At 32.8% G+C, this 27849-nt stretch overlaps 1 protein-coding gene across 11 annotated transcripts in view; it reads right to left on the reverse strand.

Annotated features, from left to right (window-relative positions):
• Positions 1–1130: 1130 nt before the first annotated feature.
• The window catches only part of ADGRL3 (adhesion G protein-coupled receptor L3), a 949445-nt gene continuing 922726 nt past the window's right edge, over positions 1131–27849 (reverse strand). For 8 of the 11 annotated variants that reach the window (XM_086407653.1, XM_086407652.1, XM_086407651.1 and 5 more), the window contains one exon: positions 1131–3494. In XM_086407653.1, coding sequence (XP_086263779.1) covers positions 2695–3494 — 800 coding nt within the window. In that variant the 3' untranslated portion in view covers positions 1131–2694. Of the gene's footprint in view, positions 3495–5405; positions 5458–9967; positions 10097–27849 lie in introns of all 11 variants that reach the window. The other 3 variants (XM_086407655.1, XM_086407654.1, XM_086407656.1) reach the window with 2 other exon arrangements.

A 27849-nucleotide genomic window follows, 5' to 3' on the forward strand; every position in this document is an offset into this window, starting at 1 on the left:
GTTTGGCAAAACTAGCGTAAGTACTCATAAATCCACAGACTACATTTGTGTTTCTGAAATCACCTTAAGCATGTCTAAAAGGGATTCGTTCATTATCAAATGTATTCTATATACCAGATAGACTAACCACCTTTTAGGAGCTAATATTGCCATATGTGGTAATTGAAAACCTAATTACTCATAAAGCTTGTGGTTCTCCTGTAACTTAGAGACAAGTGTAGACTTAAAAAATATTTATGTCAAGTGACTAAAAGGAATGATGCATAAGATATTTTGAGGTGATATTAATTTAAGGTTATGATGTACTCTGGCCCAGTACAGAATTTTTTCTTTCGTTTTATATTAAAACTGAATACATAGATTACTGGCTACTCTCTAAACTACTCTTTCTAATCTTAATTCAAGAAATTAATTTATAGGTGGCTGATGTTTAAATTTTTTGAAAAAATTAAAGAAAAAAAATCACCAAGAAATCATATAATACAATTAGAAATTATAATTTGGCAAATTCATTCTAACTTTGCCCTAGGAGGGTCCCCATGCTTGCACACTGCTGGTAAAGATTCTTCAGTAATTGGAGATCTAGAAAGTTTCTTTGAAAGGACTTTTTCCCTCTCATTTTATCTATACATAGAAAAACAACCAAAAAATAGCATAAAAATGTCTTATGTTTATAAAATGGGTATTCTCTTTGCCATTATTCTTGCACTTTTAGCTAATGGAATGAATTTAAATATTTAACATCAAAATGAAGAATACAATGGAGGAAAAAATATGATCCTTCTTTTCCAAATACTTTAAATCTCTGATTGAAGCTGCCTTTTATAATAAGCCGTGTGACTGAAGCTGGCTTATAAATAAGCACATAGTAATCTACATATTAACCTGCTTGAAAGTAAGTTATGCATCTTATTTCAGCCAACATAAAAATGCCCATCTCATTATTCTCTTATATTTTGTCTGCAAAAACTAATTTTGTGCTTAGTTTATTCACCTAGGCAGATTGATTTCTTTAGCACGGCTCATTTGGGCCACAGAGGATTAGCAGAATTTATATACTGAAAACAGAAGAAAGGTGAGAAAAATGAAAAGAATAATTAATCATATAGTACATACATCAATACAATATCTTCTAAATCTCAATCAGTTGTTTATTGGTTGGCAAACAAGTTTCACTTTTACAACAAATATTAGTAATGAGGTCATCCAACTTTGAGACCATACAAAATGGATCATAAATTTAAAAAAAAATTGTATGTGCTGCTAATTTACCTCTTATAATCCTACATTACTTAAAATCATGTCAAATAAATAATTTTCCTGTTAATAAACAGAAGAGTTTTCTTTTTTAAATCACTTTAAAATAACTTGACCTTTTGATTCTTTCTACAATTGAGTGTATTTCCTTTAAAAATTGGTAGTGCAGGTGCCCACTTAGGGATCAGACTGAGTATTCAGCACTTTCACACCTATGGGATACCGTTTTTCACATGCAGAAGCCCCACTAGTTCTACTGACATCTCTTGACTTCTAGAATCATAGCTACTGTCTTAGTGATGAACTGCTTGCCAAATATGCTTTGCATTACAACAGATGTGCACTGTAAACATAAAAGTTCTTCCTGCTCTAACTTGCAAAAATGCTCTTGGAAATATTCTGACTGAATAAAGATATATAGTGAGGGAAGGAAGTCTAATTTTATTTATTTTATTTTTTTGTAAAAAATAATTTGTTTGCATTACTAGAAAATGATTCTTATAAAGTGATAGCTTCATTTATTTATTTATTTTTTGCCAGGTGAAATTTTAAAGAAAAAGGGAACGAAAGAAAGAAAAGAAAAGAAAGAAATGAAGAAAGAAAGAAAAGAAAGAAGAAAGGAAGGAAACTTTGCTCTTACTGGTAGACAAACTTGCAAGACCAGCACAAAAGAAAAAGAAAATTTCTTTTTTTTTCCACTACATTAACAGGACTCAAATTCTGGAGGAACAGAAAGCAGACTACATGTGCAATGCTAGTATCTGTACATTACATAGAAATTGTTCAGTTTTTTTTCTGCCATTAGTTTATCATCAGTTAATACAGCAAATCATAAAATATGCATTTAGCATATAATTCTAGAATTCCCCTCCATTTCATTATTGATTTTGTTGTTTGATTTTGCACACCACAGCTATTCCCACTGTGGTGAATTCAGGTTGTGAATGACTAAAAACCACTATGTGACACAGTTTGCTTTGCTTTTATGTTTGTGCAACACTCCAGTCTAGATGCAGCATTGTTACTAACTCCGAACAACTGCTCTGGCCTTTGAAAAAATCAGGTCCTTGTAATTATAGTAACAGAGCATCAGAGATGTTAGAACAAACACAACATAATTCAACAAGGCCACAATGAGTGCCATTTTCTTCAAATCTCGTTCATTAACATAATGAAGTCTCCATCTTGGGTGCGGGGGGTGAAGGGCAAGAAAGGAGAGGGCACAGGGGAATTTCAGCAGTTATCTTTCTCCCCTGGGCTGACCTAAAAATCCCAGTTTAAAAAAAAAGAAAAAAAAAAGGAGTCTGAGAGTTTGTGTTTGTCGTTCAAGAACAGCATAAAGATTTAAAAGAACACACATTATTACCACTGCGTATATCAACTCAGCACAGTCTATCAGGTGTTAGCAGTCTTGTTGGCTTAAATTTCTGTCATCTTCTATAGGCTAGTGACCAAATGAGCTGGTCCTTTTGAACTTCCCTCTGGAGGGGTCCCATCTTTGTTTGGAGGAACTATAAACCCATCACTGCTACCGCGACCTAGCTGGTAGTAGGTGTGTAGCTGATGGACGTGGTTTCTGGAGCCTAGGTTTGGCATGCTTTTGTAGTAAACATCTTCAGCATCGCCACATTTGGCCGGTGGGGGTTCCGTCTGGGTGCTGGTGGTAACACTCTCTGCAGTGGGCACACCAGCCAGTGCTGGCATGCTGGTGTAGAGAGAGTCCCTGTGGGGTGACTGGAGATCTTCTGTGTGCTCGTTGGTTAGCAAAGGGAAAAAGCTCTCACTGTGGTCTTGGGGGATCCGCCTTCTGGTATAATGGTGTAGCTGATGGTTCTCTGTGGAGTAGACTCTTGGGGGCAGCAAAGGAGCATCTGATTCCTCATGAATCAATTCCAGGCCCAGACTTTCCTCATGGTTAAAGGAGGTGGCATCATCCAGGACAATGGCATCATCTTCACTCCCACTGCCCAGGTTGTTCACCAGCTTGTTCATCAGATTCCTGTTCTGTTCGCTGGAGCGCTCATGGTTATTCAGGTAAGACGGGATATAGTTGGAAGTGAGTTCCTTCAGAATCTTTTTCTCTAGGGCGGTCTCGTTATGGTTATAGCCACGGTCTATGATTTGCACACAGTTGCTCAGGTATTCACCACTGGCAATGCTGTAACTATTGCCATGGTTACCATTCAGTGGTAGAGTATCCATGACACTTGTATCCCTGGCATTGTTCAGAAGCCCCTCTGAAAAAGATCACAAAACATTATGACATTCATGTCCAATTGGCCATAGAACACATACACAGAGACACAAAAGCAGAAACACCCGACTATGAAGTATGTATAAATTGGTAGCAATTTGAATTAAGTATAAAATGTTTGGAAATAAAAAAGTACTATTAAATCTATATATACATATCTATATAAATATATATACATATACTTGGACAATTGATAGAAATCTTTTAAATAGAAAATAAGTATTTACAGTAAATCTCTAAAAGAATTTTAAAACTCTATAAATTTGCACAAAACCCTATAACGTTCCATACAAACATTGCCTGACACTATTTGAAATGTATTTGGTTATAAGTTAGGAAAAAAACACAAAATTTTCTGTAGCCATTCACAGCTTTCAATTTATACACACCAAAGTCAATCAATAATTCATTACCTTTTAATTTTATGTGTTGTCTTAACATTGAAATAGGTATAGAATTAACATAATTCATGGTGTGGTACTTTGAATGTACTAATCAAAGTAGAAGATTCAAGCACTATCTAATAATTTGGTATGTAATTTTGTAAAACTGAGAAATCCCTATACAAAAACCACAAAAGGATTATGTTAAATTTGTCAGAATAATATAGTTATTAAATAATGCCTAGGTAAATAAATGGCACACCAAAATAATTTGCAAATGGGAACTTTCAAAACAGAAATATTTTGATTTACTTTCCTTTTTTTTTCTGTTATAAGCACTTTGATTACTATTATATATCCATTAGTAATTGTTAGGGTCATTAGATAATTCTACAAAAGAATGTATAAAACATGGGATCTAATTCCTAAAAACATAGTGTCAGTATTTAAGATTCCATTTCATAATGAGTGATGACTTTGTGTGCATATTAAACTTTGGGTTTAGAAGAGATTAAACATCTTATTCTGGGAAGATACAGCTGCAGTGATATAAATCTGACCATATGCTTCTTCAAGATTTTTGCATTTTCTTGAATGAACAAGAAACCAAGAATCAATAATAGTTACATAAATTACTTCAAATGCAACCACAAAATAAAATAAAACACAAACATTTAACCAATACTGCTAAATAAGGGTACTTCTTTATAGAACAATTTTTTTTTAAGAATTCCATTAAACTTCTCAATACATCATTAACTTGTGAAAATATAGCATTCATTCTATATCTGTGATGCAGTTATGTTTACCAAAAGTGAGCTAGTTCATTACTGGTTTAAATAAAGTGTTCCAAATATATCAATTTTTATATGGACTTCTGATGCATACTCTGTATTCAAGTAACACAGTTTTCAAAAATAACAATGCACTGAATACATTAAAAAAGCAGCCATCACAGACATAGGGTGAAGCGATTTATTTTCATGTTATAAGATATCTTGTAGACAAATCCACGATGTTAAGAAAAAATAAAAGTAAATGTTTTTTAAAGGGCCATATGTGATGGGTGATTGCTGCTGCAGAGGCTGCTATGGTATGCTTGATGGTTATGGTTGAGCAACTGATGCATTGAAACGTGTTTATTATTTCTGTTGTCAATGCATTAGGTACAGGTTGAAAACAGCCATACTAAAAGAAGGTGGATACATTCTACGTGACATGTATTTGTGTGATGGAATGTAGTAATGAAAATTAAAAGTTTATGAATTACTTAGCAAAAATAAATGCTTAATTTAAAAACAATTTAACTCACACAAACATTACATGAGACTTAACAACTATGTTACGTGACACGATAAAAGAATCAGACAACAAAAGCGTCTAATCTCTGTTAACATATATTTATATAAGTTGATTTATAGGTTCTTTAGTTTTTAAATTGTGAGATGAACTGTTTTTAATAACTACATCATCTATATGTGATGCAATAAAAGTGAACTAAAAAAAATTACATTTGATATGCAATGTTTAGCTTTACTCCCATACTTGTCTCTCTGTAGGGCTCTAAACGACAGCATGGAGAAAAGGAAAGAAAAAACAACAAGTAAGCTTACAGCGACAGTAGAAGAAACATGAGTAAAAAGCAAATTGATGATATGCAGAAAAAAGAGTCAAAGGAAATAATTCCACTGCCCCAAAATTCATGAGTCTGTGTTACATGGCTTATCATAATTAAAAATACTGAAATGTTAGAAAATAAGAAACCCCCATAACACATGCTAATAAAATGAGTAATAAGCGTTTAGTCAGTTTGTAAATTTCAAACAAATACACATTTATTTTAAAGTTAAAATTATCACACCAACCAAAGAGAGTAAAATCCTGAGGGCAAGCCATGACATTTTCCACAATTTTAATTCAATATTACATATATATTTGTGTGTACGTGTTACGACATACTTGCTTCTAAGGAATGTCACTTTAAGTTTTTTTCAGTTAGATTGTTAGTAAATTCTTTAGTTTGTATAGAGAGAAAAGAAAAACACTTTTCTTAGTTTTTATGTTTGTTTTCTTATGTATCTTCTCATGTACAAAGGTTATTTTTTTCCCACTGTACCGATACAAATGCTTTTTATCATTTATAAATAATACTGATCAATACTGTCATTTCTGGAGCTCATATTCAAAAGTTGTATAACTATGGAGAAAGAAAAATGTTAAATCCAACCATTATTCTGTATCATGAAAATGTGAAGGGAAAAAATATCACCAATCAATATCAAGTTTTCCTCTGGATTGTTGCATAGTCATATGCAATCAAACATTTTAAAAGTTAATACTTTAAAAACAACTATAAAAACATTATTTTAAAAAATTCTCATATTTTAATCCAGTCAAAAAACTGCTCTTGCTGATTTTCTTTATAAGAGGATTAAATCATCACAAAACAAAAACCAGCAAAGTCGCTGGGCTAGATAATTTCAAGAGATGCAGACTTGTTACAATTTAACCACTGCTTTAGAGGTACTGTTTTTGTACTTTAAAAGTTGATTTGCTTCTCAGCAAAAGACCAACAATATGTCAAAATGCAGAGAAAATTTCTTTTAAAGAAGAAGAATTTGAAATAAAAAGCCAAATTAGTATAGCAACAGATGTAAATTGCTTGTAGGCTCATTATGGCCCCTTCTGTAAATGATAACGTTTTAGAAGTGGAAAGCACAGGAGAGGTAACTGAAGTTCAGCTCCTGCTTTGCAAGATGAGGAAGCTGCAGCCAAGAGAGACTGAGCCTTATCTAACACCCCTCTGCTAACAGTGGCAGAACTGGGATCAGAAGGGGAATCTTGATTGACTTCATGCACTACTCTCCTCTACCTTCTTCTCTTCACATCTTGCATTAGACTTTGAAAGCTGTAACAGAATATTTAATTATATACTTTATACTATAACCTTGTATTCTTGACAACTATAATGTATTCTTCATGTATCCCATCCTAAAGATATGTCTTTCTTTAAAGTTTTAGAATTGAATTAAGTCACCTTAAAATGTAAATTAACTTGTAAAAGCATGACTTCTCTATATATTTCATTTTGTTGACAGGTTAATCTATAATAAGATTTATCTAACAAAAACTGAACTATCCAATACTGATAGGAAGATAATGGTCCAGAAATACTATGCACGAAGTTTTAAATATTTCCACAAAGAGAATCTGAATCCAATCTAACAAAGGTATATTATTCATTTTTGTTCCTAAGTCTATATGCATCAGGAACACTATAACATATCTTTACATATTTTAAATAAAAATATAAAAAACAAAAATGGATACTTTAAATCCAAATGCTTCTTTGCTTGGATGGCATTGGTATAACAGAATTAAAGGACCAACAGAACAGAACCACGTCGTAATTCAACATAAACCACTCCAGTACATACCGAGCCACCTATATTTCATGTAAGATTTCACCTTGCCAGTAAGAATATAAGTGCATTCATCTGAAAGCATAAGATTAGTAGCAATATGATAGTCACCAAGTTTTATTTTTGGTCAGTGGTAAAACATCATTTTAAGCACTACCAGATTTTCTTAACATCTTAAAAAATACTAAAACATAAAGTAGTTGAACAATTCCATTTCTGATTCTGAAAACCAATAATAAAATTATTTACTTCTATTTTTAAGAAAAGTCAGCCAAATGTAGTTTACTGGCATAAACAACAAATCCATTCAGAAGTAACTTTTGTGTATTTATTGATAATCTTAATAGTAATATTCAGTAATAGGCTTGACGGGAATAAAACTTTGGATTTATATGGTATTATTTTAAATTTTGTCATGAAAAATTCACTTTGAAAGTGTTTATATAATAGTGTTCCATCCTTAGAAAAATCTCCTAATTTAGAATGCCAGTAATAAAGTAAGACAAGAAGGCAAATACTGAATTAGGGAAAACACAGATTAATGATTGTTACTTTTTCATTATGTATGACATTAGAAATTATATCTGAATAGTCAAAAGAGCTAAATAAAATGTGATCTAAATTTATTACTTATTTTAAACCAATTTCCAACAATTCTTCATGTAAGGTGAATAATGTAGAACAGATATAATTTGCAAATATGGTGTAAATCTTCATTTAGTATCATTCAAAACTTAATATGTCAGCACACTTTAAAATGCTTCTAATGACATGGTTATCTGTCATTTAGACTAATGAAAATAAAGAAAAGCCCCATACAAGCCTTCGTAAAGTCTGCAGAATTGTTCTGCCAAACCACATTTGGTGCATTGTGTAATATACACACCACTGAATGCTAAAACGAAATAAGGATATTGGCAAACGGTAAATGATATAAAGGGGGATAACCATGAAGAAACTTTCTTCCATTGATAGCACTAAGGCTGCTTTACTAGAATAAAAAGGTGACTAAAAGAAGCCAGATTAACTACTTTCAAGTATTTAAGGATGCCACAGACAGCAGAAAAATGCTTTGCTCATCTTTGTTCGAGAAGGCAAAGCTAAGCATCATGGCCAGAGGCAAATTTCGGCTTGGTGGAAAGAAAAATATTTATAACAAATGGAACATTTCAACAATTGAATATTTAAGATCCTGAGCTAGGAAGGGCATCATTAGAGGAAATACTTAAGCACACGCTGACAGAATGTCCATAGTACAGCAAAGAGGATTCAGTGTGTTCTCTCCCTTCTTTTAATTCTAGGTCTATGATTCTCAGGTGTAAATCTTAAGAAACTGGATAAAATTAACAGTTTGCTTAATTATTTTTCCTACTGACAAACCACTTGACTATATTCCTGAAGTCACTTCTGAATTATTGGCTTTGAAATTTTTGAAACCATTTATAATCGTCTTTTGTATCTAACAAGTCTCTGTCACCTAGGAAACTCAGATGATTTTAGAGAGATATCCAAAGACCATGTTGCAACAAAAATGCTTTTTTTTGGAATAAACATTCACACCAAGTTTTCACATTCATGCCAGTAATTTTTCACCTCTGACTGAGAAGGAAACACACACACACACACACACACACATTCCCAAAAAAGGATAATAGACATTTTACTCAAGATTGCCTAGGAAAGTTAAAATATATCTAATCTATCATGTCCAGCTTGAAGGAACTATTGAAGTCTCTTTGTTATAGTGAGTTATTTTCAAATATAATTTTAAATAGTTGGATCACTGACTAAATTTTTTCTTTTATAAAACTTTTACTTGAGTAATTTTTTTATGTGGTCACTTTACTTATGATACGAATATTTTTAATTTCTTGTGCCCCAATATATTTTTATCTTAAAAAAGATAGTGTCACATACAAATGCTTAGATTGTAAGTGGTTTTAAAGAGACATGCTTATCTGAGATATAATTTAAAGTTGGAGGATATACAGAGGAGCCATATCCAAAACCCTTGCTGTTAACATGCAGCCACAGTAGAAAAAGCATTTCACGACCTTCCTGAGTCAGTGCATATAGGCAATATTAAGATCGGGTAGAACTTGATCTGTTACTGTTCAGTTCACTGTTCTTTCCTCCACAGCTTATTTCAGTGTTTTCCATGAAGTTGATCTAAGTGCTTTCTTTAGTACTGATATTTGTGCCTAGAGTGTGTTTCATGGTAGAAGAGAGTAAGATTACTTTCTTGATCTTATAGCATTAAGATCACTGAATCAAGTCTTCTTTATCTTACTTACCTTAGGCAAATAGCTCATTTCTCAAAATGAATACATAGGTATTTAGTATGGAAATCAATCAACAACAAGAAAAGTACTGACAAACCACAAAACATTTTATAACATTACAGAGAACAAACACATATTGGTGAATCAAGCATTTGTTTATCAGAAGGAAAAAATCCATTTCTTACTAAAGAAAACCTAAGGAAAATGGAAAATAAAAGCACCTAGAAGGGTGAAAGGTGAAAAGAGTCTGTGTGTCTGCTTCCAAAAGAAAGAAAAGGCAGGAAGAAGGAAAGAAAAATAGAATGTGGCCATAAAAGCTACATAAAATGGGACTTTCACTTGAAAAAATTAAGATAAACTCCAGCACACCTTGTGCGTTGTACATGCTGACAGAAGGGTTGTTACAGACCGCCGGTTCCCCAAGCAATGTATTATAGGGATTGTTAGTACCATGCGGACGAAGCAGAGCATTGCTTATAAGATGATTAGCCATGGCTCCTGGAGCAGCCCCATAGAAAGACAGAGAAAAAAAAAAAAAGGTCAATCAGGCAAATGTGTTTGAAAAAAAGAAAGGAAACATTTAGAATGATAACAGTTGATATAGTCCTGATCACAGGCAGGCAGCTAGTCAGACTCAAAAATATATGCCACTTAAAGCACACATGTTTCCAACAATGCACATATCTGAGTCAATGGGAAAGAAAGAAGATGATTTTTAATGTTAAGCCACATTTAGGGTGTTCTCTTTCCCAGAGTGTAAGCAAGAATATATTCCCATGCTTGCTAAAAATGAAAGATTTTTTAAAAAAGCAAAATATAGTCTTCCATATAAACAAAACACAAAACACAAAAGCTTAAAGAAAGTTTAAAACACAGAAAGAAAAGCTAAAATAAAATATTCATTCAATCACAGAAACCACTGGGTTGTTTCCAATGAAAATAATAAAAGGCAACATTTATGATAAAACACTCATTTGGAGAGCAGTTGTGGACACAACAGAAGATTTTGACATTACTTACAATTCTATGAAGAAGACTTATTCAAATTGAAATAAAATAAAATGCAATCATACTTGTTAGTTCACCATAGTAAGCATTAGGTGAACTTTCAGAGCTGATAAAATGATCATAAGGATATTATTCTAAAATACTTTAAATATTAAGTTCTTGGTATCAACCAATACATATAATTACATTTTCCATTTTCCAACTGGTGGGTTTTGGCATAGCAAAGTAAGAAAGTTAAACTCTTTCATTTCTTTATGAATAGAAGTACTTAGTCTCTACCAAACTGTCAGCATGCATTACAACTTCCCATCTTTCATAGCAATTTAACCAAAAAGGCAAAAACTTTAGAAAACAGTTTTATTAAATAGAATTAGGCCATATACGAAAATCATAGATATATATGTATTTATGTTAGATGATAAATGAAAAATCACTGAAGAAAGAAAAATACAAACTGTATAAGGGTAGGTTGAAAACACTGTATATTAATTTAAATATATAAATATTAGAAAATGAAAATATAACATATAGAACAGGAGAAAATATTTGCAAGCCAATTTACAAATGTTTGCAGTCCAACAAGGACTAGTATCTGGGATATCTGGGACTTTGGAGAACTCCAAAAAGTCAACAGTAAAAAACAATCAACAACAAACAAAACCGAAAACAATTCAATTAGAAAATGGACCAAAGGTATAAACAGATGTGTCATGGGAAAGTGTATACAGGCGGCAAACAAGTTCATAATGAGAAAAGGAGAAAGAATGCTTTAGGAAAATAACAGGTTAAAACCATAATGAGATATCACTATACACTTAAAAATGGTGATGACATCAAATGTTGGCATGGATAAAGAGAAATGAGATCACTCATACTTTGCTGATGGAAGTATACAGTAGTACAGCTATTCTGAAAAGTAGTTTGGACTTTCTTATAAAACTAAATGTACAATATTGTAAAGTAGCCTCCAATTAAAATAAATAAATTAATTAAAAAAACATAAATGTACAATTACCATACCACCCAGCTACTGTACTCTTGGACTTTTATCCCAGAGAATTGGAAATTCATGCTGGCACAAAAACCTACAGATTCATGGCAGCTTTATTCTTAATAGTCCATAATGGGGAAGTGTCCAGATGTCCTTCATCTGGTGAGTGGTTAAACAATCTGTGGCACATCCATACCATGGAATACTACTCGGAAATAAAGCTGAACAACTATCAATACACATAATGACCTGGATGAGTTGCTAGAGAATTATACTGGGTAAAAGAGACAATTCAAAAGATTTACACTGAATGATTCCATAAATATGTATGTAATAATCTAGAAATGACAAAATTATAGAAATGCAGAACAGATTAGTGGCTTCCAGGGTTGAAAAATGCAAGTGGGAAGGAGGTGGGCATGGTCATAAAGGGGCAACATGAGGCATCCTTGATGGAATGACTCTGTATCTTGACTATGGTGGTGGATAAACAAACCTACTCATGAGGTCGCAAAGAGCTGGACACAACTGAACGACTTTCACTCACTCACTCATTCACTCATTCTTATGATAGAATTACAGGGAACTAAATACACACACATACACACAAATACAATTAAATACAAGTAAAACTGAAGTAATCTGAGCAAAATTGGTGGGAAATTTCAATGTCAATATGCTGGCTGTGACACTGTAGCATACTTTTACAAGATATTATTGAGGGAAACTGGGAAAAAGGTACATGCTCTCTGTAGTATTTCATTACAACTGCAAGTGAATCTACAACTGTCTCAAAAAGTAATCTATACTGAATGCATAAAATAGGAACATTCAGTTGCTCACAAAAATGTTAAAAAAGTGAAAAGGGAAAACTTTCCATGGCAGTTTTAATTTTTTTAATCATACTGTTATACAGTAAATTACCAGTCAAATAAATATTTTAACCTCAAAATTGGGAAAGTGAACTCTTGATTTAAAGGACAATAAACCTTGTCTTGGGTTTCCCTGGTGACTCAGACAGTAAACAATCCGCCTGCAATGTGGGAGACCTGGGTTCGATCTCTGAGTTGGGAAGATACCCTGAGAAGGGCTACTCACTCCAATATTCTGGCCAGGAGAATTTCATGGCCAGGCAAAGCTTGTCTGATCTGAAGAGCTGAAAGTTTTCAGTTATATTAGGAAATAAGCCATATGTTTACATCCTACACCTTCTGCAAAGAACTGGCACACAAGTTTTCACTTACTATATGCTTGATGAATATTTGTTAAACTTGTATTTCATATACATTTACATGTCTTTACACAGTGAGATGACAGATCTTCAGCTTATTATAAAATGGGTACATCAGGATATTATTTTTCATTGATGAATTGAATACATGGTATATTAGTAAGGAAAGCTAAAATGAGTTGGCTATAGTGGTCTTTCAGATAAGAAACTGAATACTGTTAATCTTAAACACGGACATTGCTGAGGTTGCACAAATTTAAGATAAACTGACTGAGACAGGATTTGATTTGCCCAACATTTTTTAAAAACAAACTACCTGTAAATTGTATTTATGTAATATTTATTATTGCAGCCTTTTCTCAAATGAAAAAGGTTAGTCTTCTAATACAAGTAATTGTTTTCTAAAGTTACTATAAATGAAAATTTAAATAAAAAATGAAAGGTATAAGAACTTAAAATGAACTAGGGTAAAACTTAAAAATATGAAATTATTCAAACTCTATATTTTCTCATAGATCAAATAAGGGTAAGATCTTTATCGCTGGGACTTACATGTGCATTTCTATATATTTCCCCTCATTCCTACACATTATTTAAAGTAATAGGAAAACAAACAGTAGGCTGGGAAGATGGCTTGTCACTTTTTTTCCTTACTTCACATAGCTTATAAAAGAAAATATCCCTTTTTTTTCCTATGCCTATGTAAAAGATAATCTGCTTAAAAGTTACCATCATAAGAAAACTAATTATGTATGGTAATGAATATGAACTAGATTCATTATGGTGACCATTTCATAATATATACAAGAAGTTAATTATGCCATACACTGAAAACTAATATGTCAATTTACCTGAACTTTAATAAATAATAAAAATATAATTTAAAAAAGACGACCTAGAGAACAAGTAAACAATTGAGTTGGGAAGAATCAAGCATAAGCAGGAAGCAGGTGACTCAAATTTTGGTTTCTGTTCAGAATTTGGTTTTCAAAAAAGCTAATAATAAGAGAACAAAAAGTGGAGTTCCATATCAAAATTTGTACAGATAATCCATCTGGTTCTAGCTTTCCTAGCATAAAGTTTCTGTTCTGTTTTTCTTAGGGGTTTCCTAATCTTTAAATGTATTTTAAATTTAAAGCACTTTTATCAGTGAAATCTACTAATGTGGGAAGACTGAATTTTAAAGCTTTGTTATTTATCATCAATTCCTGCTAAGTTAGAAAAGGCCAGCAATAATAGCAGCAATGGATTGGCATACAGCTGTATTTGATACAGTGTTGCTGAAATGGTACACTATCCATCTCTACCACAAGAGTTTGGTAGGCTGTTTCAAGTCTGAGGGCAAGGAAGAATCAGCTACTAAACTACAGTCCTAATGAGTGACATTATTGGAGATCCACCTGCTGTTGAATCTAAAACCAGATAAAAACTTAAAAAAAAATTAAACTTAAAACTAAAATCAGCTTTCTCTTTATCGTTGGTGTTAAGGACCCTTCTTCCTGACAGAAAAAGAATCACTATTTACATTGTTGGCTTTTTTTACTATCATTCATTTTTATACCTCATGCACCATTTAAAACTAATATAATTAGTGTCACTAAAACTGACTTTAGTCCTGAAACCGAAGAGTTATAAGAAGTATGGGCTCAGTTATAGGAACTACAGAGCAGGATGTGCAGTTTGGTGATCAATGTTTTGCAAAGACTATAAGGTTTTGGATAAGCTCTATGAGTTTGCTAGTTTGAAATTTTGAGGGAGATATCTGAATAACTCAACAATTATGCTTCATTCGATTCACCTTGTGTAAGAAGTTAATACCTTTTCATGGACACTCATAGCTGTTGTAATCTCAAAAGGCCATATTTCCTGTTGGCGTGCCAAACAAGTGCAATTTTCCTAGAATGTGATGCCTATCTTTGGGCTTCCCTGGTGGCTCTGTGGTAAAGAATCTGCCTGCGATGAGAAAAGACCCAAGTTCAATCCCTGGGTTGTGAAGATCCCCTGGAGAAGCAAATGGAAATCCACTTCAGTATTCTTGCCTGGAGAATCCCATGGACAGAGGAATCTGGAGGGCTACAGTCCATGGGGTCACAGAGAATCAGGCATGACTGAGGGACTAACAATTTTACTTTCACAGTACCCACTCACATTTAGGCATTTAAGTTATGAAAGATAGCACTGGCTGTACTAAAAAACTCTGCTTGTTGCTAATGCCCAATCTTTTATCTAAACACCTGCACAGAATCTATCTTCCTTCATCTTTTATGTGCACAGTTATGCCTATGTCTTTTCTCTGTAGCTGCACCGCATTTCATTTGTCTTTTGCCCAAGTCTGTTCTGTTTGCTTCTGGCTGCTTCTCCAATTTAATTGGGTCACTTTGAATTCTGATACTGTTTTCCAAGGTTCTGTCCAACCTGTCTTTTCCCTTTCCCTCCAAATAGCTACTGATTTGTAAACTCCCCTTCTAATAACTGTGAAATTGCTGAAGACTTCCAAGAAGATCAAAGTTTACAGACCATCTGTCACTAATTTGCCACTAAAATGTTAAGCCTACTGGTTAGTCAGTTTGAAGATAGAAATAAATTGATAGTGGGAGGTGGAGAGGAAGATAGTTATAACACTATGTATGGGAAAATCCTGTTCATGTGCTAATTTCACTGTAATGTAAACCCCAGAAAACAGAGAATACATAGGGTTTTTTTCACTGCTCTGTATCTCATGTCTAGGATAGTTGTTAAGAGATCAATAAATATTTCCTTAATTAAAGAAAAAACTTATGTGAAATCCATGACATTGTGAAAAGATGAAAACTAAAACAAAATCATTTTTTTCAACTCTAAGTAGTTTTATACTTTGATTAAAATTTTTAAGAGTGTCATTTGTATAATTCCTACTGTGATTTCAGTTCAGTCACTCAGCCGTGTCCCACTCTTTGCAACCCCATGAACTGCAGCACGCCAGGCCTCCCTGTCCATCACCAACTCCTGGAGTTTACCCAAACTCATGTCCATTGAATCGGTTATGTCATCCAACCATCTCATCCTCTGTCATCCCCTTCTCTTCCTGCCTTCAATCTTTCCCAACATCAGTGTCTTTTCAAATGAGTCAGCTCTTCACATCAGGTGGCCAAAACATTGGAGTTTCAGCTTCAACATCAGTCCTTCCAATGAACACCCAGGACTGATCTCCTTTAGAATGGACTGGTTGGATCTCCTTGCAGTCCAAGGGACTCTCAAGAGTCTTCTCCAACACCACAGTTTAAAAGTATCAATTCTTTAGCGCTCAGCTTTTTTTATAGTCCAACTCTTACATCCATACATGACTACTGGAAAAACCATAGCCTTGACTAGACGGACCTTTGTTGACAAAGTAATGTCTCTGCCTTCTAATATGCTGTCTAGGTTGGTCATAACTTTCCTTCCAAGGAGTAAGCATCTTTTAATTTCATGGCTGCAATCACCATCTGCAGCGATTCTGCAGCCCAAAAAATTAAGTCAGCCACTGTTTCCACTGTTTCTCCACCTATTTCGCCATCTACTGTGATTATTTTCCTTCCAATACTACACTGATGACCATAATACTGAAACTATTAAAGCAAAGATAAATATTCATATAATTATTTGGAAATGGTAAATGCTACCTGAATATTGACTGCAGATAATAATTAGAGGGGGGCGGGGAAACAGCACTGCCTGCCATGAAATACTGAAACTATTAAAGCAAAGACAATATTCATATAATTATTTGTAAATAGTAAATGGTACCTGAATATTAACTGCAGATAATAATTAGAGGGGAAAAAAACAGAACAGACTGCTATGACTCAAAAAACTTAAATAGGGTAAAACAGTTTAAGGCGGCTATGTAAAAATAGCTGTTCTTTAATTCTTTGATTCATTACGTCCTGACTACAGTCGAGTCAAACTTGATTATTTGCTATCAGAAACAAGGGGTTGCTCTTTAATAAAACCATAGGAAAGGAATTAGTATTGAATTTCAACATACATGGCTCATTAAGAAGGCTGTCAACAGAGGACTAAGCACAAAATCTTTACTTTTGGTAAAAGCATGATAGAAAACAAAATAGGATTTTCATATTCCACACTGAAAACTTAGAGGTTTTTCTGACAGTTTTTTGTCAGACCCTGTGCTACTGAAAAAGACTAAGTGTAAAATCAAAGGTAGTCATTTTAAGAAGAGGTTTTTTTTAAAAAAAAAAATCTAAATATTGAGGTTGATATAAAAGTTTTTGAATGAGTAAAGTTTGAATGGAATAATGAGTATATTCTTTTCAAATGTGTAGTCTTTTACCGCAAACCTGCTACATTTCTTTCCTTAGGAAACTAAACTATGTGTTCTGACACTGGGAGGCCCTGAATGACAGCACTGCCTAGGCTAGTTCAATGTGATACCTGTAATTGAGGACTGAAAATCTAAGGCAGATTCACCTGCTTTGAAATTGTGAAGGAAAGAACAGATCTGAAACAAGATCACAGTTGGATATCACTTGAATCTATATTATATGATTCAGAAACATAATTCAAACAACGTTTCTTCTTGACAGCAGGCTAACAAAAGTATACTGAAAAGCTCTTAAAATAACTAGAACTATCACTCTCCTTCGCCCCTCACACTTCATTAAAAAAAAGTGCACTTACATTCACATTGATCATATTAAATGGACAAAATTGTATAATTTAAGACTGTGGTGATTCAATGAACCAATTGAATACAAACATTCTCTATTAGTCACATATCAATATACGTCAATTTTCAAATTCTTATGTATAAATATACAGCATAGTAAATGTTCTGTTTGGTTTATTCAATAAAATAGCTTTACCCAGATGATTCCTCCCTGCTTAATATACCTCATCCTCCATTCAATTCCCTCATCGTTCTCTCTCCTTTGGTTTGGCATAGATTTGTTTTGTCTTCTATGATGTCATTTTCATTATATATATTGACCAATGCATATAAGTCATAGTTTTACACAAAGCAGAGTTACGCCTGAGTGATGTCTTTGTGCTTTTGTCTTCAGATAATAATACTGTCCCACAGCAGAGACTTCATTTTGTATAAATAAAAAGTTTCACCAATAATGTATTTTCTATAGAAATTTAGAATACTAATTGCAGTGTAAAGCAAGGACTCTTTCAGCAGGAAATGGTCTCTACAAAGTTGTGAAAATTAAACGCAAAATAGGTGTATGTTTGTGTGCTCAACTGTGCTCATACAAGAATGCAAGTACTGTGGATTTTACTTCCTTTTTAAATATTTAAGAAAAGTGGTATACAGGAAAAAAAAAAAACATGTCTTTTTCTTTAACAAGGGACCTAAAATAAACAAGAAATCTGGAAGAAATGATTCAGAAATATCCAAAGTATACCTTACATATGTAAATATCACCTAATCAATGGCAATGTAACAATGGAAAAAAGGTTATAACCAAGAATTTACAATGGAATGAGATTTTAACATTATCTAAATCTTTTTTGAACTGTGGTGTTAGAGAAGACTCTTGAGAGTCCCTTCCACTGCAAGGAGATCCAACCAGTCCATCCTAAAGGAGATCAGTCCTGGGTGTTCATTGGAGGGACTGATGTTGAAGCTGAAACTGCAATACTTTGGCCACCTGATGCAAAGAACTGACTCATTTGAAAAGACCCTGATGCTGGGAAAGATTGAGGGCAGGAGGAGAAGGGGATGACAGAGGATGAGATGGTTGGATGGCATCACTGACTCGATGGACATGGGTTTGGGTGGACACCAGGAGTTGGTGATGGACTGGGAGGCCTGGCGTGCTGCAGTTCATGGGGTCGCTAAGAGTTGGACATGACTGAGTGACTGAACTGAACTGAACTGACCATCATCACACTATATGTAAAGAAACACAGGTTCAGAGACAGTCATGATTTATTCAAGGTCACACATGACTCTGGTCAGTATCAGTAGCTATCAGTTCTGTTGCTCAGTTGTGTCCGACTCTTTGCAACCCCATGAACCGCAGCACGCCAGGCCTCCCTGTCCATCACCAACTCCAGGAGTTTACCCAGACCCCTCATGTCCATCAAGTCGGTGATGCCATCTAATCATCTCTTCCTCTGTCATCTCCTTCTTCTCCTGCATTCAATCTTTCCCAACATCAGGGTCTTTTCAAATGAGTCAGCTCTTCACATCAGGTGGCCAAAATTACTCTGGTAGTTTTTCTTAAATATATTTAAGTCAATGACTTTCAAACATATTTTAGCATCTTCTCCAAAAATACGTTTCAACAAAATTTTATTAGCAACCTTATAGTAGTGTATTACTTTTTCATCATATGCTTTTCTGTAAATTCGGTTAGTTTATTTTTCATATTCACATATTAATTTATATAACAAATAAAAGTAGATAAAAGAGACCTCTAGAACTATGGAGAACTGATTCAATAGGCAGTTTCTATTTGAAATATTTTGTTTCCTACTTTTCTGCTTTTTTGTGTAACAAAACAATATCAGTACACAAATGTAATCTACTGAAAGTGCTAGCAATGATTAAATCAATTTTAAAGGGCTACTTTATAAAATAGAGACAGACATATTAAGAACAAGATTTTTATAATGATATAAGTAAAATAATCTGCATGGTGTCCTTAAAAGTGATACAAATTTTAAAACCATAGAAACCATATCTTTATATTTTCCACTGTTTTTATTCAAACAATTAATTAAATTACAAAGTGTCAAAGAAGAGATGTTTTATTGAAACTCAAAAGCTCGTTCCTCACTTTTTCCCAAAGTCATAAATTGAAGAGCTGACATCTTGATTTATCACACTATGCACTTTTAATAGCCAACAAGTTTGCTATTAAATTTTAATCAACCTGCCTATTAAATTTCTTTCAAATGGTTGAGAGATACTTCAGTTTCTTTTAATAGCTAATTCATTCACTGGAAATCTATTAATATGGATTTCAATGACATGTTGTCTCCAGAGTAAAGACTGGATTATTGTTAGTTCAGTATAAAATGGAATATTCTGAATGTAGAGGTGTTGCCTCTATTTTAATATGTAAATTCAGAGCTTTAGAGTCAGGAGGCCTAGATTTTACCTGTTCTCTTTTCCCTTATTTTGTGCTAATTGGCTTTAAACATGTCTTCTTGTCTAGATACATGAGTTTTTCTACAATACATACTTAGAAGTAAAATTACTGGGTCATATGTTGCCCACATTTTCCGTTTTTTCAAATACATGTGTATCAATGCACACTTTCACAAGTAGTCCATATTTCTTAAATTTTTGCCAGGATTTAGTATTGTTTGGCTGACATTTTGCCAATTTGATAGAGTATGAAATGTATCATACTACCCTTATACTTTGCATTTTCCTGAATACTAGAGAGATGGAGTAATTTTTCATATATTTGTTGATTGTAAGTGTTCTTTATTCTGAGAATTGCCGATTCATATCTTTTTCCCACATACATATTAGACTGTTGAATTTTATATATTAATTTGAAGACATTCATTGCAATGTAGGCATTAACATTTTGTTGTTACATGTACTGTTTACATCTCCTTCTAGTAGCTCACCTTTTTTGAGTACTGTTTAAATTTTGAGCTGAGAATATTATCTTTTTCTTGTAGTTTATGTTTGTTATTTTATTTTTAAGAACTCCTTTAATCTAAAATCTAAAATATATTTTCTTCTAAAAGCTTTAAGGTATTATTTTATGTATGTGTATATATATGTGTGTGTATATATATATATATATATATGTTTTTTTTGCTCTGCAATGCAACACAACCTGGTTGTACTTTATTGAAGAAACTTATGCCATTAGGTATTCATTGTTGTTTTTTACATAATTAGCTGAAAGCAAGCTTTCTCAGAGATCTTATGTTTTTTGACTACTCAAGTCAATGGTGGCAGGGTTGGAAATCAGAATTCTTGGTGAGTCTTTGCTTCACAAAATAGGAGGTGGATGCTCTGCAAGTAGAAATGGTGAACCTATACTACTCAGTCATTCATCTCTAAAACTCATCTTTTGTGGTCAGAGCCATATATTTCTGTATGCTTTTAACTTAGACATTTTGAATACTTTGGCATAGTACTCAAAACAAGAATACTGAGCCCAAATATAATAGGCCCAAAGTGCTTAACCACAGGTAAAAAAGCAGTAAATCACATTTCTTTTTAGTAAGAATGTAGTGTATAGAATGTGGTATGTAGTTATTCCCACAGTTATATTCATTTGTAAATCACAAACTTCTTGTGATTTTTTGCTGAATGAAACAAATTTTAGAACAAAGGAAAATATAATAATTAAACAACCTAAAATACCAATTTGAAGAAAATATAACTTTTCATAGATTTTTTTGCCCTATATTGGCATACTTATAGTGTGCAAATTATCCAAACTCACATGCAGAAAGTCTGTGAAAGTTAGTGTTAGTTGCTCAGTCATATCCAACTCTTTGAGACCCCATGGACTGTAGTCTGCCAGACTCCTTTGTCCATGGAATTCTCCAGGCAAGAATACTGAAGTGGGCTGCTATTCCCTTCTCCAGGGAATCTTCCCAACCCAGGGATCAAACTCAGGTTTCCTGTATTGCAGGCAGATTTTTTACTGTCTGAGCCACAAGGGGAAGCCTATACCAGCTAAAGTTTGAATTTTAAATTTGGAAACATTATTTAAAAAGTATATAGAGAAAAGTAGATATGAATTAAAACAACGTGTCTATGAATACAGAGATTCTTGATAATGTTTTTCAGAGAAAACTTATTTTCTCATATAATCATAATCAGCTCAGCTCTGTTTTTAGATTGAGGCTATTTCAGGAAACATATTGTTTCTATTTTCCTACATCAAGACTAACTCTCTTCCTTCAATCTGTAATATCATCTTAAACCTATCTTGGTTCTCCAGTGATTTTCTGGGGTTGTAAATTACTCTATGAATGTGATGGGTAACTTGTTTTGGTTTTTGAAGAACCCACATCCTTTATAATAATAAGTTATAAGGAAAGCCTATTACAAGATCAAAGGAGTGCCTATCACATAAATACTTACTTTTAAATGGCATGTTGTATATAAGGTTGAACTATATAAAATGAAAGATTCACTATGCAATAAACAGGGGCTTTTGGATACTACAGAATTATTGGCAATGACAATTTAAGTATTTTTTTTTCCTAATAAGATTTTATTTATGCTAAAAATATATCCTATTTCCACATTTTAATTTTCCATGTAAATGAACTAGCTTCTATTCACTTTCAGAATAGCAGATATAAATTAATATAATCTATTTCTTAGAAAAAATCAGAACAAGTGATGACTCAATTAACTTTGGATATTATATATTGCATTTATGCCATTACAACTTTTATGTTTATAATATAGTAGGACCATTTTTCCAGATGAGAGGTTCAGTCTTGTTTTGTTTTTAGATTTTGAATTAGAAGATGTTTCATAGATTTTTTTCAACTTGAAATTAGCACATGAAACTAATAAGTTTAACTTACAACATTAACACTGCCTAACTGAAATCAACTCAAATAAATTTTCAATTTTTTTCTCAGTATTATTATACTGCCCTCTGAGAGAACACAGTTCAAGGTACATCAAATTCAGGAATATAGAGATGTGGAAAAGTTATATCTTTGGTTCTATTACTAAATTATTATAGGCAGAAGCTATTTACAAGCTTTTTTTTAACATAATCTTTTCTCTAATCAAAATATTCATCCTTTTACTGAAACACAAGAAATTAAAAATAAAAGAGAAAAGGATTCTACTAATAAAATTTCTTGATATTTTGGGTATTTGAGAACTTCCAGGAAAAAGAATGATCATAAATTCTTGCAACCTAAGTCCTGCAGTTATATTTAAACATATAGTTAAACAGTTAGTAATTCTGCATATTCAATATCAAATCATTTTGTAAAAAAATGGTATTGTCAATCCATCTCCCAATTTACTCACAATATCTTACAGTTTCCCTAAGTGAGTAGGATGAATGAATCCATACTAAAGAACTGTGCTTAGAACAAAATAAAGTGAAAGGAAATGAATATTATATCAAGGCAATTAAGAAATAAAGATGTGAATAACTGTGCTTTAAGAACAACTTATTTCCATACAAGGTAATAAAAATCATTCTGAAATACATTCTTGGAAAAGATCTCTAATTCTAATCCTCAGTAAGCTTCCTGAAAAGTTGTCATCATAAGAAAATAATGAAAATTTTTATTGCTGTAAGTAGGGCTCTCTGGTCAGAAAGACCTTGTTTGGAATTTAGATTTTGTACTTTATTAACCACATGATTTTGGACAAGTTACCAAGAAACCCAAGTTCTTCATCGATATAAAGATAATGGATAATAAATAGTGAACAGTGTACAATAAGAAAATGACAGTTACACACAATAATGGAGAAATTTCAAATTTATGAAGGCTAAAAAGGAGCATATTGTGTTCTAGCAGAGAAAAGAACACTAGTAATTTCTGAAGATAAGTTGGAGTATTCATATTTAGTTCTCAAAAAAGATACTGTTCTCTAAAATAAAAAAATTACATCCTCAGCAACTTACACAAAATAGTAGTATTTTAAAACTAATTGGAAATGTTCTATAGCACCATATTTAGAAGTTATCAAGGTATCTCACTGTGGCTTGTTTGGTTTATAACAAAGCAGTATGGGATACTGCTAACTATAAATTAAATATAAAGGGAGAAAGATCATATTCTATAAAAATAAGAAATCTACTCTACATAAATAACCCTCTTTGTGAAGAGATCTTTAAAAATTATAATAATAATAACAATAGTAATAACGCCATTTTTACTATTGTACAGTTGGCTGCAACAGCCTGGATGATTTCAAGGATTCCTAACAAACGGACAAAGTTAAGAGCAAAACATAAGCAGGACTCACTGGGCAAGCATTTTAAAGGTTTTTCTTTTTCAGTTCCTGCTAACAATTTATAGCAAGAACATATGCCCCAGACTGACTAGAGATCAATATTTAATATATCTCATATTGCAATGGAAAGTTCATTCTGAAAGTTACTTGGTCTTCCTTGAGGAATCAAGGAATCAGGTTATTAGTAGCATTGTTACATTATCTATTTGATGCAATATTTCACTTTTAAAATCTGTATCCATTTTGCTTTTGTGTATTGAACTGATTTTCCTAAAACAGGAGATACTCTTATTTTACCATATACTTTCAGAATATTGAAGACACATAGAAAGGAAAAGAAACACAGAAATCACTGTTGCCTCATTAACAATCACAAATATAAAAGTGAAAAATACTAGATATAAATAAAATGGTGAATCTCAAATATAAAATGTGTCCATGCATAGGATACTTACTGCATTTGCACTCATGTCATCATAATACTTATTCATAACAAAGTAATTTGTTATATAGCCCAGTCTGATCTGTTAGCTATGCAAGTTCTCTTAGGCATATAATTAACGGTGTCTACAAATATCACAAATAGATATCAAATTATAATAGAATCTGGTTAATATTTACAGCCAATGATTTTATAATCCTTCAAAACAGCAAGGCTTTGGGGGCAATAAGACATATCATATGCATGTAAGCCAAATTATACTTACTGAGATTAATAAGGTGATGAATGAGTTTGAGTATTCACCCTAGTAGTTTTAATATATATGAATCATTAATTACAGTGAAAGACCACTTATATTTTTCATTTGCATTTTTCTTAAAAATATAAAAATAAAATATGTTTAGTAGCCTAAATTTTAAGGAGACAGCCAGTGATTCTTGTGAAGTTTCATCTGTCCCAATGACCGATTTCCTGGGAAAGACAATATAGGTTCTGAGAAGACATGAATTTAAAAAGGGAACAAGTCATATTCCTACTCTGCTATGTATCTGGTTATCTAGAGGACCGGTCTACATTGAGCTAGTGTCTCGAAGCCTCTGAAGCACAGGAGGGCTTGGAGGAAAGAGAAGGTTGTGCTTGTTTATACTATCTAAGGTAGGGAGAAAAAATATTTTACATTTATTTCCTCAATGCTAAAATATAGATACAAATCAAAAATAGAAAATGCAACTACATAGGTGTAATTTGCATTTAATTTTTAATTCAAAAGAGACAATTCAGTTTTACTAGTTTATTTCCTTTTGTTAGTGTCAAGGGAAGCACCATACTAGGTAAATTATTTCTTTTACTTGACATTCAGGTAATTACTTCATTCCTCCCACCTATTACTAGAAACTACAAAGTAAAAGAAACCTTTGCAATGAATGATGAATTTTAATATCTGATTACTTGAGAGCATTGGCAAGAATCAGTTTTCAGTTGTTAGAAAATATTAATAAACTTGTGAATACAATAATAATAATAGTACTTATTATGTTCCTGGCATGTTGTAAGCAACTATGATATATTAACTGGATCCTTTCAAGGTCCCTCTGAAGTGGGTACTATTTATATCCGTACTGCAAAGACACTGAAAAGTTCAGCAATTTACTGAAAGTTCCTAGGTTAACACTTCATAATCAAAGCTGCTATGTAAAATACAGCTACAGATTAGACAGTCTTCTGCCACATAACACTTAAACTTGGCTTACATAAATACAGCTTTACTGGTCATATCTGCATGAAGAAAAATCTACATTGTGTGGGATGTTGATGGGATGGAGAATGGGAAGTAAGGGAAAATAAAATTCACAGTACTAGCCAAGTCATTGTTCCAGGACAAATGCCTTTTTGGTGGTTCTCCCACTCAAATGGGGCACATTTTTGCAGTCCACAGCTGGGAGGGGGGGAGGCACCTTTTGATAATTCAGACATATTGGTAGCAGCTACCTACCAAACCTTGTTTCTAAATTGAAATTTCTGATGTCAATTCAACTATTAAAAAGAAAATGAAAGCTGTAAATATTATTCATGATGATAGAGCCTAATAAGATCTCATTTCAGAAAATATCACAATTTCTATATATATCTACAAAAAGAGTGGAAACATGTAACAATTATTATAACTGAACTACCAGAGAATTTCTCATCAAATGCTACATATTTGGATCAAACTCAAGTTTGCTAATCTAAATACTCAGAATTCAGTTTGGCCAGTAGAGACTGGGTAGGGGATACAGGTGGGAAACCTAACCTTAGCTACAAATTGTTTCTACTACTATCAGGAGTTCTGAGCTACCAAAAATTTGAATTAGCGTTCCATTGTCCTGGGAGCAGCTTGAGAACTGAGGATGACTTCAAGGTATATGCAAATTGTATATATTTAAATGAACAAAGGAACAAACTATCCTGTGGGGTTTGTGAAACATGGCTTGATCAGAGTTAGCTTTCTCTGAAACTCTCTGTAAACAACCATCACCTCAGGGCTCTCAGAAAGCTTCTTCTCCCTGTGTATACAGTGGCATGGGTGAAGTTAACTTGATGTTAGTTCTGGGATTTGGGGAATTGGTTTCATGAAATTCTGGATTTGTATGAGTGTGTAGCATTGTGGCAAACAAGTCATCAGAAGAAAAATGTCTGAAAATGTATACTGAACACTTGGAAAACATCTTCAAAATATAGATATTCCAAGGTCAATGTAATGAAAGCTTTTAAAGAGATGAGGTGACCAAATAACAAAATCCCCAAGAGAATGTCTAAGAATGATTTCATAAATTTGAAAATTATCAATAAATCTTCCAAAGTCTTGCTTGATTCCAAGGAGTACAATCCCAATGGTAATCAAATTTATCACATTGGGGATTCTAGACAAATAATCTGATACATAGGATATAACTAGTTTGTTCAAGAACCAACATTAGAGATAATTTGAAAAAATATAAACCATTGAGAAGGATTTATTCACCGCATGGTAGATCTTCTATTCTTAATGAATCCCAAAGATGATAATAATGGTTCTTATTTGGAAGAACAGATGATAAGACATACAGAAATTTAAGATAATTTTCTTTAAATGAATTGGACAGTGGTATGAATAGAAAAGAAATCCTGAATTGAAAATAAGACTAATTTTTAGACAACTTCTTGTAGTTTTCAAAGGTCAGAAGCACTCTAAAGACAAACATAAGAGATTTAAAATATCTAATTTAGAAAGAAAGGAAAATGAAGTTGGAAATTAAAAACTTATAACTGTAAGAAACTAAGAATGAATGGGAAGTTAGAATATATGAAGATGTAAAGATGTAGTGCCTAACATTTTTATTTTAATAATAGAGAATATAATCTTTTGAATACATAGATGTAAATAATTCTGTGCTGAGGTGACTGAAGTGTTTATCTGGAAGGGTGAATCTTATATGCCACCTACCTAAATATGATACACACGCCTGAATGCAGGGAAGATAGGACCCTGGGGAACAAGACAAGATTAAAGAAGGAAGTTAAAGACTAGCTTCAGAGACACTATATGAAGAAATAAAATTTTAAAGTACTGCACTCATCTAAGATAAAAAATAATGAGATGAGAACAAAATGAGGAGTTTCTGACTCGGGGGACTAGGAAATTAATACAGGAGATCAGGAAGATCACTATGATATTCTCCCCATTAAAGTCACTGAGTAAAAGGAAGAATATATATCCTGAAGGAAAAGATCACTGCATAGGCATACTTCAAACAAACCATAAAGTCAGTTTTACCCTCTCCCCAAAGTCATCATCAAATAACTTACTGGGTATCACAAGAAATTTTGTATGCTTTCTTCAATAACTTTAAGAAGTATCCTTTAAAACTAAAGATTTTTAAAAATAGATTTAATATATAATCAGACAATATAAAATATTATTATTTTCTTTAAATATATTTTAAATTGACCTAGTCATACATAGCACATATTCCAAGTTGATGAAATTTCTGAGAAGGAACTAAAAAGAGCAAAGCAATCTTACATAGTACAATTGACCTTAAAATCAAGGTCATAAAAATTATTCATTTAAAATAATTTTTAATAAAGCTACATGCTTTCATGTCAATATAAATCTAGATCACAATGCTAAGCCAAGTAGTTTACATGT

The sequence above is a fragment of the Bos grunniens genome, chromosome 6 (assembly GCF_055505025.1).
Source record: "Bos grunniens cultivar Pamir isolate PY7600 chromosome 6, Bosgru_T2T1.0, whole genome shotgun sequence".
NCBI classification, from domain to species: Eukaryota; Metazoa; Chordata; class Mammalia; order Artiodactyla; family Bovidae; genus Bos; species Bos grunniens.